Below are 15,839 nucleotides of genomic sequence, written 5' to 3'. Positions count from 1 at the left end.
TTATTTCCTAACAGTGAGTTAGAAATACTTCTCAGGAAAAATGTCTCAGGAGACATGAGAAATAATGAAGTCGCAACAAAAACCATGTAACTGACCATCTCTCCTTTCCCTCAGTCACTCATCACCACCACTGCAGTCGAAGAAAGAACTAGAAGTAAAGTGGCTAAAACAGGAAGATGGGGGTTCAACACAAACTGATTCATTGGTGCTTTCTGCTGCTGCTGCCAGGTAACTCGTGGACTCAGTCTGGGTCACTGCTGAATGAAATCTAGAAATGTTTAACTATTTATGTGTTTTTATTGTTGTGTCCCAGTTCGTCCTGTTCTGTGTCTGTGGTAGAATGAATGGATTTCAAAGCCAGCTGGAGTACTCTCACTATACAATGGTGTTGTGGTCTTTCAGGTGCAGTGAGTCTTGAACCATCTATAGTTTATCCTTTTATAAGAACTTGTGCTGTAGAAGGATCGACTGTCACCCTCCCCTGCACCTTCACACCAGCAACGTCTGTCGAGATAAATGGAAAAGATGAGAAACTGAAGATCGTCAGAGTCGTCTGGTGTCAGAACCATCCAATCTGTCATAGCAACACCCCGTCTGTGTACGACAGTAATTCAACAAACAACGACCCTCGCTATCAATACCTGGGAGACAAGAAGAGAAACTGCACTTTACAGATCATAGATATTCAGAAGAAAGACGACGCAAGCTTCAGATTCAGGATGGAAGCTGATAATGGAGCAGGACATTTTACTAACACAACAGGAGTGAGAGTCTTTGTTGTTGGTAAGAACATCAGATCATGATTGTGACACAAATATTAATGGATGTTAAATGAAACTAATGAAGTCTTTTATTTTAGATGGGATTCAGATGATGATACAGAGCTCCAGGAACAAGAACACATTGTCTACAGGTGAATCAGTCTCACTGCAGTGTACTGCACACTGCACTTTCCACCAGCTGGACGTCACCTGGTTCAAAGATGGACACGCCCTCTCACAGTCTGGCCCCACCCTCCATCTTAGCTCCGTGACTGCAAAGGATTCTGGGAACTACACCTGTGCTCTGAAGAACAACATGAAGACACAGTCTCTGCAGCGCAGCCTGCAGGTGGAACCAGGGAAACCAGAGGAACCAGGGGAAGGTTGGTTTGATCAGAGTTTTCTTCAGTGAATCACTGGAATATCTGCAGAGCAACATCTTTATTGTTTGTATCTAACGAATCTTCTCACAGGAATCAACAAAGTGACAGTCGTCCGTCTGGTTCTGTTCAGTGGACACACAGTTCTCATCATCATCGTGGCTTCAGTCATCATCAAAAGGTAAATTCTACCCACAAATCACTGTCTGTGTTTCATTACAGTCAACACTGCATTAATTAAACTATAAACTTTTCTATGAAACGGATTTCACTGACACATTTTCTGCTGTAGAATAGAATGAGACAACAGCTATAACTTTAAACTAACGTCTGTTCTTATAAGGAATATTTTCAGTTCCTAAAAGTCCTGTTTCCTCCTCTAACCTCTGGGCGTCTTCACAGGACGTGTTGTTTGCAGGACAGGAGCAGATCAGCAGCTGAGAGACATGTGGAAGTAAAGGTGAAGAACACCCTCATATACACATGAATTAACACACACTACACACTACTGACTTAACACCACCTCAACAATCCGAATGACATCCAACTGAAAACTGAATTTAAAAATGAATTGAAATGTTCAGAGAAGTTAGATGATGTTATTAAATATGTTCTGTGTCTAAAACTGTAAAATGCAAGAGCTCATTTTGAAGCTCTGACCCTAAAACGAAGAATTTTTTGATAGTTGGATAGACAGTTGTCATTTGATTTCAGCCTCATGGTTTTCAGGAGCTGTAAGTGGGATAGGTGTAGCATAGCAAAAAGACTGGAAAGAGCTCATCAGTTAGGTTCAAAAGATCCCCTACTATGAACTCTAACAATTACTGAACAGGAAGTTGGAGCTTGTTTTCTTAACATGATATAATAATATACACAGCCTGGCCAAAACCAACAAGTCTCCACCTAGATCTAATTGAACTAATAGCTCAGCGTCTCCTGGTGAGAAATAGTTCATGCGATTATCTTTCAGCTCGTATTCAACAAGTTATTTAAGACCAACTGATGCAGTGGTTGGAGAATAGTCAAATCACTAGTTTTTCTTCCATATTCCAAGACGACACCACCAGGATTCATGGGGCTCAGATAGTGAAAGAGGTTCAGGGAGCATGAGACCAGACCAGAGTCCAGACCTGAACCCCATAGAGAATGTTTGGGATGATCTGTAGACTCAGACTCTGACATCATCAATACAAGATCTGAGTCAAAGCTGGAGGAGCTCCGCCCACAGTCTAGAGGGGATGTTTTTTTTTTGTTGTTTTTTTTTTTTTTTTTTGCCAGATAGTGTGTTTTTTTTTCTTGATTCTTAACAGAACACGGAAGTGTTTGTTTCAACACATGTGGCTTCTCACATCTCAGACTTCACATTCACTCCATAGACTTCATTTAGATGGATGATGTTTATCTTTGAACAGAGGAGTTGTTGTTTTGTACCACTCTGGTTACAAATCTTCTTCTGCAATATCCACAATATGTTATGATGTGAGAAGCACATGTGTTGAAACTGTCACTTCCTACCACGAAAGCAGAAGGAAGCTTCTCTTCTTGTTTCTGACGTAAAGTGAGTCATTGATAAAATACTAGAGAACTCATAAGGGTTAATGCAGATGAATTTATGATTGCACTGCTTAAAAAAAACAACAAATAAACAACAAGTTTCAGTCGTATAATAACAATAAGCTGCACTCACAGAATTAATAAATATTGTGACAACTAGTGCTGTCGAACGTTTAAAATTTCCATTTATCAAATCTTTGTTGATGGCATTTCATTGTTCCTGAGCAAACAGACTCCAGAAAGAAGCAATATATCTGCAACTGAGAACAGTCTCTCACATAAACTCACTAGAATTCACATCTGATTTATTATTACACTGCTCAAAACCTTTCAACTGTACAATAATAACAAGCCTGCACTCAACACTCGTTCAACACACATGTAACAGGGATTGTTAGAGGATGGACAGATAAACTATATGTTAGTAAAAGATTGACTGAGTACTGCAGTTACCTGTAAACCGGGTACAAAGAAGTCAGTGGATAAGACCTGAGGTCAGAGAAACTTAAACTGAGGCTGTAAACCAACTCATGCAGGTTAACTTGGGTTGATGCTCACTAGTGTGTTTGAAACAGGGGAGTTTGTAAATGGAACTGATTCATCCACAATTAGTGCTGTCAAAGGATTAGAATGTTTAATGAGATTAATCTCAGAGTTGATGTGGCTTGGTTCATGTGCTGTTTGAAGCTGGAAAGAAAACTCCTTCCTGCAGAGTGTGATGATACTTTATGTGTCTCCACTGGTCCCTCTTGGTTTCTTTGTCCTCAAATGTCCCATGTAGAGGACCAACGTGCTGTTTAGTGTCTTCCATCTTTATGGGTTGGTTCTGCTGCCTGTCACTACCGGATCAGCTGGTGCTAACGCTAACGCTACTTGGACAAACTGAGACACGTTCACAGTCGTTCTGCTGCAGACGCTTCACTGAGTTAAAGTTAATCACATCAGTCACGATGATGGATTAATCCACGTTAACGTGTTAATTTTGACAGCACTATCCACAGTAAAACAAACCCTTAACAGTTACTACTTCCATGAGCCCAGAAGGTCTGGACTAAATAAGATAAACAACATATCTGGTAAATAAAATGTGAGAAAACTCACCAACAAAGGGAACATCTGAGAACATGTGATAATTTTGAGGTTTCAGATGGTGCAGCTCTAGATAATGAACTCTGATGTTTTTCTTTATCTGATATCATCTGTGTTGTTTGAACTTTCTGTTGTAGCCTCCAGATGCTACAGAGCAGCTGTGATGCTCAGAAGAACATCACCTCTCTAAGCTGTAAAATATCTGCTGGAGCCGACCTGATGGACTGGATGCTGTTAGTGGTTTATCATGTCTTCAGTTCAGAACAGAAAATAGAACAGATTCTGGTCTTTTCAACACTGACTTTAAGGCCATGATTCATAATTCAAACAAAGCTGAAAGACGACTAATTTAACTCCTGATTGATCGTTCAGTAAAAGACTTGAGTTTATTCTGTTGTTTAAACATTTTAAGTTATTTGAAGTATTTTAAACTTGAGTCAAGTATCAGAATCATTCATGACTTTGTCTTTCCCACAAGCTTCACATGACTTATCCTTTGTTATCTATGAATGTATGTATGAATTATCTACAAATAAAATGTTCAGCGTTAAAATTTATTGATTTGTTTGTCTGTCAAGGAGTAAATTTTGTCTTTTGTCTGTAAGTATGTGAATGAAGTGTAATGCAGAGGAACCAGGGGAAGGTTGGTTTGCTCAGTTTTCTTCAGTGAAAAAAATCATCAAAAAGTAAATTCTACCCACAAATCATCATCTTTTCATCTTCTTCTTCTCAGTAGATGTGTTGCAATGTTGTTATCGTGACATTTTTTTTTTTGGCCCACGATAATCGTTAGGTGAAAATCTGATATGGAGACAGCCCTACCTGCCAGTGTTTACAGGCTGTAGTGTTTGAGATGTTTTGCCTCCAGCTAAGCCCCGCCCCTCACAAAACATCACACTGTTTACAAACTGTGAAGGGGTCTATACTCTTTGAATTTAAGTTTGTGGCGGTATTTTATTTATAAGTGTAGGTGACACTGGTCCGATTTAAAGTGACTCAAAATGTGAGAATAATTTTGAGACGTGAAGAAGAAATGAACAGAATCTGAGTTTAATTTAGAAAAGCAGCAACAACGTTCATGACAGATTAAATGAAAGTCTGATCCAGGGGTCAGGGGTCAGGGGTCAGGGGTCAGGGTCTTTCCAGTCTCCTCAGCCACAGCTCCAGGGCGAACTTGGTGCCGGTGCTGACCCGCTCCACGTCCGGACCGCTGGCCGGGGCCCGATTGATAAAAACCGCCAGAGGGAGGGAGGAGTCGGTCAGAGCTCCGTCTGCAGACACCTGAGAAACACTGGAGCACAGCGGGAGGTCAAAGGTCGCTCTGCTGCGCTCAAGTTTCAAACTTAGTAAAGTCATGTGTGTTGTGTGAACTTATTGAAATGTGTGAGACTTCAGAGCCTTTGGTTAGAGTCTGTTGTCACGCGGCTCCAGTTCCAGCTGTGATACCTGATGCTGCTCGGCAGGTCGTCCACTGGGACGTCTCCGTCTCCGTCTCCGTCCCCGTCCACAGCCGACACCACGGCTCTGACCAGCCGGCTGTCGGCCCAAACACAAGCACTGACCTCAGCGGGGGACGGGCTCAGATGGGCCTGCAGAGGACAGAGGACACAGAGGACACAGAGGACACGGCGATGTCCACATGGTCCACATCAGCTCAGAAACTTTATTCATCCCAGTTCAGTTTACGGCTCCCAGCACAATAAGAGAGGAGCATTAAAATTAAATCTGACTCAACCAGCAGAGACATCCTGTGCACATGCAAATATGCAAAAATAAATATTTAAACAATGAAGAGAATAAATAATGAACAAATAGGACAGAAAACATAATAATGAAGTGACAGCATTAATCAGCCTGAGACCTGGACGGATCAGAATCTGTGGTTTCGTTTCATCTCAGGAGCTTCTTCAGGTTCTTCAGGTCTTTGTTTCCATTGAAAAGTGTTTTAACTCTGGTGAAGTCTCATCAGTATCTATGAGTTAATGGACTTTAGTTTCTGTTTAAACCTCTTTAAACTTCCTGAAGAAGCGCCTCAGATGAAACGTCTCCTCTCGACTCTAAACATCAGATGAGTTTCTGTGTCCAGGGAGGAGACGGAGACGGAGACGTGTCCTGACCTGAAGCTGCTGGTGAGAGAGGGACGAGTGCAGCAACATGTAGACCACGATGTGATGTCTCACAGGAAGTCCTCTGGACAACATGGGAGGAAACACCGACTGAGGGACACGCACACAGACACACACATCCTCAATGAATGAATGAATGAATGAATGAATGAATGAGGTGCTGCTGTAGACACACATCAGGCAATAAAATGCTTTTCACACTAGTTGTTTGTTGCGTTGCAGCTGAAATTGTCTAAAACATTATTATTAGTAGTAATATTATTATTTGCATATTAATCTACAGTTCTTTCCATCTGCTAATCACATCAGTCATGTATAGTTTTTCATATTATAGCTGTAGTTATTTTATGTGTATGTTGTTTGTTATTCGATGTTTCTCTACAGTGTAAATGCAGCGTTATTGTGTGTAAACTGTGCGGTTATTTAAATAGTTTGATGTTGATTTTTGTTGTATTTATAATTTATTAATATTTTTGACTTATTTACAGGATTTTTATTCTGTGATCAGGGCCTTTATATTATATATTTCTGACTTTTTTGGTATTTATTTGTAATTTGTTAAGTGTGTATATTGGGTGCAGAGTTATCTTTAAAATCTTAAATTAAAGACAATGGTACAAAGAGTTCTGTTCCTTTTATTTAGTGAGTGAATGTAAGTCACAGATGGAGGGGGCGTCTTATCCACTGAGCAGCGTCGGTACCTAATGAATTGGCCGGTGTGCGAACGCGTGGCCTCTCACCTCCCACAGCCCCAGTATCGCTGGAGAAACTTCCTCAGGCTCCAGTTTGAGTCCAGTTTCCTCCTTTAACTCCCTGAGTCCTGCATCCAGCAGCTACAGCACCAGAGTTTATTCAGCTCAGAACTCACATAAAATAAAAGAAAAAATAAATCTGACATATTTACCGTCTCGCCCCCTTCAACATGGCCGCCTGTCACACAAAGAGAAAATATTAAACAGCACAAATAAAACGAACAAACAATAAAAGGGCTCCAGACTGAATAAAGTCCAGGCACAATTATTAAAAATATCACTAATCATCATCATCATTATATTATTATTATATTTTTCACACAAACTTTATACGTTTCTAAATAAGACGTCGCTTTGGCTTTAAAACAATAAACCAAATAGAAATTAGACCAAATATTTGGTTGTTATCAAATCTAAAACAGTGAATATGAAATGTGGTTTTAATTATGCGAAGGCTGATTATATACATTTGTCTTGTCTTATTTATTTATTTATTTCCCAACCAAATAGTTCATTCTTGTTGGGTTTTAAGGGGTTAAGACCTTCAGTCTGTGTATAACACTGGGAAGAATCAGGAAGAATGTTACTTCCGCTTTCTCTCCGTATAAGGAGTTGTTTTCCGCTTCGCTGCAGCTTCTTCACTGACTACGACACATCACACCCCAATATTTCATACGCTGGAAACCAGACAAAGCTAATTGGCTGCACATAGAAACTCCCTGACACATGAGAGGCAGCTCCTCCCTTCTGTGTGGGCGGAGTCTAGTTAGAACGAGGTCACTGTGTTTGCTTGGATGAGGACTCAGCGCTGAAATCAATACTTATTCTCTGTATTTATTCTCAAATAAATGTCCTAAACGTGAGATTTGTCGCGTGATTTGTGCGTAGATGGACTTTAAAGGTGTAAAGATCCTGGGAAGGAAAAAAAGGAAAATATCCTCCTTCAACACTATGAACGTTTCATTTAAATCAAGAATCAACTTTGGAATTTGAAAAAATGATTAAAGTCAATCCAAAAAGTAGGAATGTTAAGTACATTCCTACAATAAGTAAAATACTGTTTCATCTAGATGCCAAAAAGACTCAAAGTCAACGTGGGGATTTAAATGGAGCATCAGCAGAATTATCAAACCAGAAGATTAAAATTATCTGGATGCCAGATTTGACGTGACTCAGGACTGTGACCTACAGTAAATTATTACCTGGACCATGTAGTAGAGCAGCTCTAAATAAACTAACAGAACTGTTTGTGTTTGTTCGACGTTTTGTACGTTATGTGAGTTTTGTAACAGGGTGATATTATCGTACAGATACGATAATTATCGTACAGATACGATAATTATCGTACGTCTATCAACGCTGGACGTCGGCGGTCAGACCTGGAGGAACCCAGACGTTGGGGAAGATCCGAAGCTCCTTGGCCCTCCGGGTCAGAAGCACTCTCTGATTGGCTGTCTGCAGGAGGATGGCCACACCCACGTCCACGCCGCGCTGCCGGACGTCCAATGGGATTGCAGCGGCCTCCGTGACTGACAGGTGTTTGATGGGACAGAAGGCAGGTCTCTGGGGTAAATACACAAAGAGAGGGGCAGTTATTAAAGACAGAGCGGTGATTGTTACATATCGACGGATGATTCAGTTATCATTTTACCTTCAGATGAACTCGAGTTTCTCCGTCTCCTCTGTGAACGATGAACTTGTCTCTGTCCAGAAAACAGCTGACCTCCACCTCATCATCACCTCCGTCACAGAAGAGACTCGTTAAACTCTGAAACACAAGAAGAAGAAGAGACTCGTTAAACTCTGAAACACACGAAGAAGAAGAGACTCGTTAAACTCTGAAACACACGAAGAAGAAAGCTCGTTTCCTGAAAACCATATGACCGGAATGAAGTGATCCCCTTTGAAACTCGTCCCGACGAAGAAGAAGAGACTCGTTAAACTCTGAAACACACGAAGAAGAAGAGACTCGTTAAACTCTGAAACACACGAAGAAGAAGCGCAGGTGTTCCTAATATTATGGCCTGCTGACCTGGATGAACTGTGCTCTCCGTGGAGACGCTCCGTCCTTCCGGACGTAGACCAGGATCCTCCTCATTGCCTCCATGTGTCCTCCAGCCTGTGGACACACATGTCCACGTTCTTAAAAGGCCACGCCCCCATTTTACCTGTTGCTCCTTCATAACTTTCCTTCTCTGACATTTATCCCTCTATCTTTGAGAATTTAATAATCTTTAAAACTTACTCTACCCCGTCTCATTTTGACTGAGCTAGTGCACGTGCCACTTGTTTTTCTGCAAAAATCTCTTAAACCGCTTCAACACTTTAAAACAACAACCAAACATTCAATCATTTTGGGGATTTTAACCCTTTTAATGCCAGTTTTATTACTTAAAGTCACTGTTTTTAAAACAAAATAAATAAGTAAATAAATAAAGAAATGAGCCATTTTCCATAAAACTACTGTTTTTAAGGCGGGGGTGTTTTTTTTTTTTTTATCAGTCTTGTGTCTGACCAAGAATCTAAAATACTGACTTGAAGCATTATTAGTTTTTATGTAGCATCAGATTTTAAATTCACTACTAAAATGTCCCATTGACTCCGTGTAAACATTTATTCTACAGTTTTAGGATTCAACACAATCACACATTTCCCTGTTACAGAGCCAATACATAAAATGATGATTTCATTTTCACTTCATTTTTGTGTTTGTGTTATTGAGCTCAGCAAGTTGATCACAGGAGAGGGCAGAGACAGAGGGGTAAATATTAAAGTTAGAGGGTAAATATTAAAAACAGAGGGGTAAATATTAAAGTTAGAGGGTAAATATTAAAAACAGAGGGGTAAATATTAAAGTTAGAGGGTAAATATTAAAAACAGAGGGGTAAATATTAAAGTTAGAGGGTAAATATTAAAAACAGAGGGGTAAATATTAAAGTTAGAGGGTAAATATTAAAAACAGAGGGGTAAATATTAAAGTTAGAGGGGCAGATATTAAAGACAGAAGGTAAATAACGTTAACTAACCATCTCTAGTTAACCGCGGCTACATTTAAATAAATAAACGTGTTATCTTTCTGCATAACCTTTCAGAGACGTCACTGTCTCTTTTTACGTTTAAATATAATGATACTAAGAAGAAAAGAACCGTAGAAACTCACACCGAAGAGACAGGAGCTAACTTCCGCTAGCGCATCTTAGCCAGACTCTACATCCGGTTCTGCCCCTTCTAAATAAAAGACTTCAGTTTGATAAAATAGAAAAAAAAGCTTCACGCGTTTTCTTCTTCTTCTTTTATTTTAACACGTGATGAGAATTTAAAGGAATTATTTAAAATGTGACAAATATGAGACGATAAGAGTAAAGGCTTCAAGAAATTAACTTCCTTTTCTCCTTCCTTGTTTTGCTCTATCTTCCGTTCCTTCCTTCTCTTCTCCTTTTCTTCTGTCCTTTCTTCCTCCCTCCCATCAGTCAGTTCTTCTCATTCCTTCCTTCCATTCTATCTTTCTTCTCCCCTCTTTTCCTCCTTCCTACCTTCTTTCCTTCATCCCATTCTTCCCTTCACAATCTTCCTTCCTCACTTTCCTTCTCTCCTCCCCTTTCCTTCCTTCCGTCCTCCCCTCCTCTTCCTTTCCTCGTTTCCTCCCTTCCTCCTCTCCTCTCCTTCCATTAGTATCAGTTTTGTATTTCGATGTCAGACAGAAATCAATCAGTGTACAAAAAGTGTGATTTTTATTGTTTCTTTGCAAACAAACGAGCAGAAACATCATCATCCTTTACTCTGGTCGTCTAAAACTAAACCAACATGTTTCCTTCTGATTTCTGCAGAAATAAACGAACCAGGACCAGAGCGTCACAGACAATAAAGAGTGGAATAGTGCTTTAAAAGTATTTGTAGTGGCCTCCAGAGGCTGGGGCCGGATGGAGGTCCTGCTCCTCCTCCTGCTCCTCCTCCTGCTCCTCCTCCTCCTCCTACTCCTCCTACTCCTCCTCCGGCAGCAGAGAACTGCAGTCATCATCCTCCACCTGCAGGACAAACTCTTTAGCATGTTTGACCATTTCTGAAGAAATGAACAGTGAATTCGAGCTCTTGTTACCATGGAGACGTGGCTACGTTGACGTCTGACGGCTTTCACAGAGAAGACGGAGACGGTGACGGAGACGCACACCTGCAGGACGAGGAGAACCAGGAGGAGGCCCTGGAGTCCGTAGAGGATTCTCTGAAAACACAGGAGGAGAGGAGAAGATGAAGGATGAGGAGGAGGAAGGAGGAGTAGAAAAAGGAGGAGGAGGAGAGGAAGGAGGAGGAGGAGGAAGGAGGAGTAGAAAAAGGAGGAGGAGGAAGAGGAGGAGGAGGAGGAGGAGGAGGAGGAGGAGAGGAAGGAGGAGGAGGAGGAGGAGGAGGAGAGGAAGGAGGAGTAGAAGAAGGAGTAGGAGGAGGGGAGGAAGGAGGAGTAGAAGAAGGAGGAGGAGAGGAGAAGATGAAGGAGGAGGAGGAGACAAGAAGATGAAGGAGGAGGGGAGGAAGAGGAGTAGAAGAAGGAGGAGGAGGAGAGAAGAAGATGAAGGAGGAGGGGAGGAAGGAGGAGTAGAAGAAGAAGGAGGAGGAGGAGGAGGAGAGGAGAAGATGAAGGAGGAGGGGGAGAGAAGAAGATGAAGGAGGAGGGGAGGAAGGAGGAGTAGAAGAAGGAGGGAGGAGGAGGAGGAGAAGGAGGAGGAGGAGGAGGAGAGAAGAAGATGAAGGAGGAGGGGAGGAAGGAGGAGTAGAAGAAGGAGGGAGGAGGAGGAGGAGGAGGAGGAGAGAAGAAGAAGAAGGAGGAGGAGGAGGAGGAAGAGGAGAGAAGAAGATGAAGGAGGAGGGGAGGAAGGAGGAGTAGAAGAAGGAGGAGGAGGAGGAGAGAAGAAGATGAAGGAGGAGGAGGAGAAGAAGGAGGAGGAGGAGAGAAGAAGATGAAGGAGGAGGGGAGGAAGGAGGAGGAGGAGGAGAGAAGAAGATGAAGGAGGAGGGGAGGAAGGAGGAGTAGAAGAAGGAGGGGAATGGTAATAACAAAAAGAAGGAGGAGGAGGAGTAATAAGGAGTAAAAGGAGTAAAAATAAGGAGTAAAAAAGAAGAAGGAGTAGAAGAGGGAGGAGAAGGAGGAGGAGGAGGAGGAGTTACAGGAAGCCCTGGGTCTGTCTCAGACCAGGACCAGTGGTGAACCTACATCCATCACCCAGGTGTGCTCGTAGCAGTTGTTCCTCCTTCTAGATGTTTCCACGCTGATGTTAACGGGGACGTCACACAACAGGTCTGAGGGATGGACGACAACAAAGAGCCAACACATGTAGGACACACAGGCCAGACCCAACAGGACGCTGAGGACATTGGACGCCAGAGACGCCCAGACCTGCAGAGAGGACGGGGACATCACCCAGAAACATTCAGTCTGAGAGGACGCTGGTCACTATGGCTGAAATCTATGTGGTGCTGATGGACAGCTCCTAGAATGATCAATATCTATGTGGTGCTGATGGACAGCTCCTTGAATGATTGATATCTATGTGGTGCTGATGGACAGCTCCTAGAATGATTGATATCTATGTGGTGCTGATGGACAGCTCCTAGAATGATTGATATCTATGTGGTGCTGATGGACAGCTCCTTGAATGATTGATATCTATGTGGTGCTGATGGACAGCTCCTAGAATGATTGATATCTATGTGGTGCTGATGGACAGTGATACTGAGGGTGTTACAGATGCTGTATTAGCGACTGTGGAGCTTCCAACATGTTTCTCCTGTATTCAGTTCAGTCATTTACGTTCAATCTCCAATAAAAAAGTGCTCTCACATTACATGGCCTCTGTACTTAAGGGGTCCAAGGTGTGTCATGAAAATTTCTGAGACTTAAAGGGGCCCTGAGTTGGAGAGGATTGGGAACCACTTGCTCTCTAGGTGGTGGCAAAAAGTTCAGATTCTATGAGTCCAGTCTCCATGTGGTTCATAGTCGATGTAGAATCGTATGAATAGACTCTAAAGGAGCCAGAAGACAATAAAAACTACATCAGTTGAATCTGTTGTCAGTTGTTTTTGGATTTGATGAAATATTGAGACAGAAGAAAAGAAATTCTGATATGATGACTGAGAAATTCAAAGTCCACAGTCAATAGATGACGCCATCACGTCAACATGGACTAAAGTCTCTCAGGAATATTCAAAGATTCAAAGCCACCAAGACTAAAGTTGGCTCTGGAGACTAAAGGAAGTCAATGGAAGACAGAAGATAGAAGACTCACCAGTCTGAGTGAAGTCCGTCTCCCTGCAGCCAGAGTCAGAGAACCTGAAACCACGAACTGAACGACAGCAGAGACACGAGAAAATCCGTTAGTTACAGTTTAAAGGTTTTGCTTCAGAGAACCGACGGCTAACAATCAGGTTCACGTACAGCGACGGCGAGGCCGAACGGAGCGTACATCATCAGGAACCAAGAGTAGACGGCGGTCAGACTGAACAGAGCTCCCAGCAAACCGATCATGATCTGAACAGCCTGAGAAAACAAAAACCACAGAAGAGTCTCGACTGTTACTGGTCATTATCAGCAGCCTCTTCAAATGATCTTCACGAGCACAATCAGATTTTATACATGAGGACAAAAAACAGTTAATTGTATTCGGAACATTTCTGCTAATTTGCTACAGGTTCTGATAGTCATTTAATCATGTTAGCGCAGACAATATTTACCAATAACTGACTGAAAAAAAATCAATGAGTGCGGCCATTTTGAAAATGGCTGCTAAAAGCTACTGACTGTGGAACATTTATAAATCATGGGCCAAATTATGACACTAAAATACACATCAAATAATTCTTTTTTCCAGGATGGTTTCTGTCATTTTAGGGAGTTAATATAATATTGGTGGTGGCAGTTTTTTTTTCTTTTGTTTCGTGTGTTTTAGTTCGTTATTTCACGCTATAGAAACAGAATGTGACATAACGGAGACCACCAGTTGCCATGCCAACCGCTCCATAAAGAGGTCCCGTGGGACCCTGAGAGTTGTAAAATCTATTTTTAAATAAGTTCAGTGTATAATCCAACGTGTCCTTGTAGCTGGTTCAGGTGGAGCAGAGCGTAGGATTAATTAAAGGAAAACACCAGTGAGTCTGGAGGAAGAGTGGGCGGAGGATAGTGATTGGGGCTCCAAAGTCACAAGATGGCGCTGCCCATATCCCCAGGACAATAGCATCAGTTTGACCAAGGAGAGGAAGTGGGGACGTGGCGTCCATATTTATATACAGCCTATGTTTCCACCAGGTTTTTCCAGGTGTTGATACAGGAACTTGTGCAGTAACGGTTCGCTTACCCCAAGGCCGTGTGGCTGCCCCCGCAGAAAGGCGGCAGTCATGTCGTCCACCTTGGGTGGGGAGGGCGGGGCGTCTGTCACAGGAGGCGGGACCTGTAGGGGGACGTCATCAGGACTCTGGAGCGGGATGGAATTTTCATTCTTGGGAATAACTTGAGTCACGACCACAACTCCTCCCAGCGTGGTGACGGACGTGGACGCCATGATAAGAGATCAGAGGGAATTCTGGGAATATCTAGAGGAGAAACAACGATACAACAAAGAAAAAGAAAACAATTAGGCTAAGCCTGACTCCACCCACCTACCCACGCTTTGTCTAGCCACGCCCCCTCACATCTTACTGTTAAGATTTAGTTTTTCTTGAAGAATCAAGAATGTAACATCGTTAATGTGATCTATGTCGCTTTGCTGGTTTCCTTGCAGCGTAGCCTAGAAAAAGGACTGTAGTGGGGTGGGGTTTGTGAGTTGGGCGGAGTCAGGCACAACCAGGATGGAGAGGAGACTAACACCATAGTTTTTTTAATTAACAAATTCATTAAAAAAAAAAAAAAAACTTAACAAATTCAATTGTACATATGTACAATTTATCAGAAAAAGTAGCTTGTGACAATCTGAAAATATAATGAAAACAAAGTCATCATCATCATCAGGACTTTCTTTGCAGATTCTTTTTCTCAATCAACTTGAACATTTCTTCACTGTCTCAATGGCGGCAGTGAAGGAGAGAAACTCGTTATGAAACATAAAATCTCACATTAACCATCATGCAGCCAGTTTTCTGAGACAAAACCATAAATAAGTAGATAAATTAGAGTTGTGTGTATCAGCCCATCACACCTGTGTGAGAATACATTTAAAGAATAAATCATAGTTTCAGTATCCTCTCAAAATTCACATTTATTCGTCTCAAATCTGAATCGTTGAATTCGTAAAAATTCACACACCATTCAAAACTTTAAAGTGCATCTCTTTAGTCTTCGGACGGACAAATTTTAGACACTTGGTTCTTAAAGAGCATATAATGTCTCATGATGGAATTAGGGAACGACAGCACAGGATGACGGTAAATTTCTCTAATTGTTTGGTTTTTGTTTGGGATTTTGCTGAATGTGAAGTTACATCCGTCCACTAAAAGACGTGGAAGACAGGAAGTGAAACACTGAGCGTCAAAGCTTCAGCAGAGGAAAGTAGCGGAATACAATTCCCAGAGTGCTTTGCTGTCACCATGCTGCTCTACAACAAATAATAAATATACCTGGATATATATCCTATATTTCACAATGTAAATTTAACTCACACTAAATAAAAATATCGTAATAAATTTCTTAAATGATAATTCTGTTGGTTTTAGTTTGTGTTTCATCTTGAATCTTTGGTTATGTGACAAATCAAAAACAGAGTTTTCGGAGTCCGTAAGTCCTATATAGCCAATGTTAATTGAATTATTAATTTAATTGTGTGGCCGAATTTAGCAGCGAAGCCTTACGAGTCGAAAAACCTGCTTTAAGTAGATTCAGTGTGTGTCTACAACCTTAAAAAGACAGATAAACCTTAAAATCTACCAATTTTAAATGGAGTCTGGCGAAGAGTGACGTGTCTTAAAGAGGAAGTGCTAATTCTTCGAGAATGACTTCTCATTTTAGTTCTATGTCAATGTCAGCACTTTAGTATCACACAAAAAATATACGTTTTAAATCTTATTTTTATTAAAGATAAAAATCGTCTAAACAAACGAACAAAGCTCAGGTGCCCAGAAATTTCCCGGAAACGAGTGTTGCGCAGTATCAGAAATATTAAAACTGAAGCACAAAGTCAAATAACATAAACTAATATTCTC

General features: G+C 41.5%; 3 protein-coding genes across 5 annotated transcripts in view; 1 reads left to right on the top strand and 2 right to left on the bottom strand.

Moving 5' to 3' along the window:
• LOC125016584 (leucine-rich repeats and immunoglobulin-like domains protein 1) lies at positions 1–4,548 on the top strand. The gene is made up of 7 exons (XM_047599141.1): positions 1–228; positions 403–783; positions 860–1,144; positions 1,235–1,322; positions 1,544–1,601; positions 3,922–3,948; positions 3,988–4,548. The coding sequence occupies exons 1-6, from the start codon at positions 177–179 to the stop codon at positions 3,946–3,948; spliced, it is 891 nt and encodes a 296-aa protein (XP_047455097.1). The 5' UTR covers positions 1–176; the 3' UTR covers positions 3,988–4,548.
• A 270-nt stretch (positions 4,549–4,818) lies between these two features.
• Positions 4,819–9,883, bottom strand: nudt17 (nudix (nucleoside diphosphate linked moiety X)-type motif 17). Of its 2 annotated transcripts, none has more exons than XM_047599545.1 (9): positions 9,823–9,883; positions 8,695–8,781; positions 8,314–8,430; positions 8,042–8,225; positions 6,815–6,840; positions 6,651–6,743; positions 5,902–6,000; positions 5,231–5,373; positions 4,819–5,075 (listed from the first exon to the last, which is right to left on the bottom strand). In XM_047599545.1, the coding sequence occupies exons 2-9, from the start codon at positions 8,767–8,769 to the stop codon at positions 4,916–4,918; spliced, it is 897 nt and encodes a 298-aa protein (XP_047455501.1). In that variant the 5' UTR covers positions 8,770–8,781; positions 9,823–9,883; the 3' UTR covers positions 4,819–4,915. The 2 variants fall into 2 exon arrangements, with proteins under 2 accessions (XP_047455501.1, XP_047455500.1); XM_047599544.1 differs by having other exon boundaries at positions 9,689–9,828.
• A 487-nt stretch (positions 9,884–10,370) lies between these two features.
• LOC125016817 (membrane-spanning 4-domains subfamily A member 4A-like) overlaps positions 10,371–15,839 on the bottom strand; it is a 5,621-nt gene continuing 152 nt past the window's right edge. For both annotated transcript variants that reach the window (XM_047599547.1, XM_047599546.1), the window contains exons 2-7: positions 14,003–14,237; positions 13,087–13,188; positions 12,938–12,994; positions 11,866–12,048; positions 10,759–10,881; positions 10,371–10,687 (exon numbers count right to left, since the gene is read on the bottom strand). In XM_047599547.1, the coding sequence (XP_047455503.1) occupies positions 10,643–10,687; positions 10,759–10,881; positions 11,866–12,048; positions 12,938–12,994; positions 13,087–13,188; positions 14,003–14,206 (714 nt within the window). In that variant the 5' untranslated portion in view covers positions 14,207–14,237 and the 3' untranslated portion in view covers positions 10,371–10,642. The remainder of the gene's footprint in view (positions 10,688–10,758; positions 10,882–11,865; positions 12,049–12,937; positions 12,995–13,086; positions 13,189–14,002; positions 14,238–15,839) is intronic.

Source organism: Mugil cephalus, chromosome 11 (assembly GCF_022458985.1).
Source record: "Mugil cephalus isolate CIBA_MC_2020 chromosome 11, CIBA_Mcephalus_1.1, whole genome shotgun sequence".
NCBI classification, from domain to species: Eukaryota; Metazoa; Chordata; class Actinopteri; order Mugiliformes; family Mugilidae; genus Mugil; species Mugil cephalus.
The sequence above is the reverse complement of the archived record's forward strand: the minus strand, read 5'-3'. Positions and strand labels throughout refer to the sequence as shown.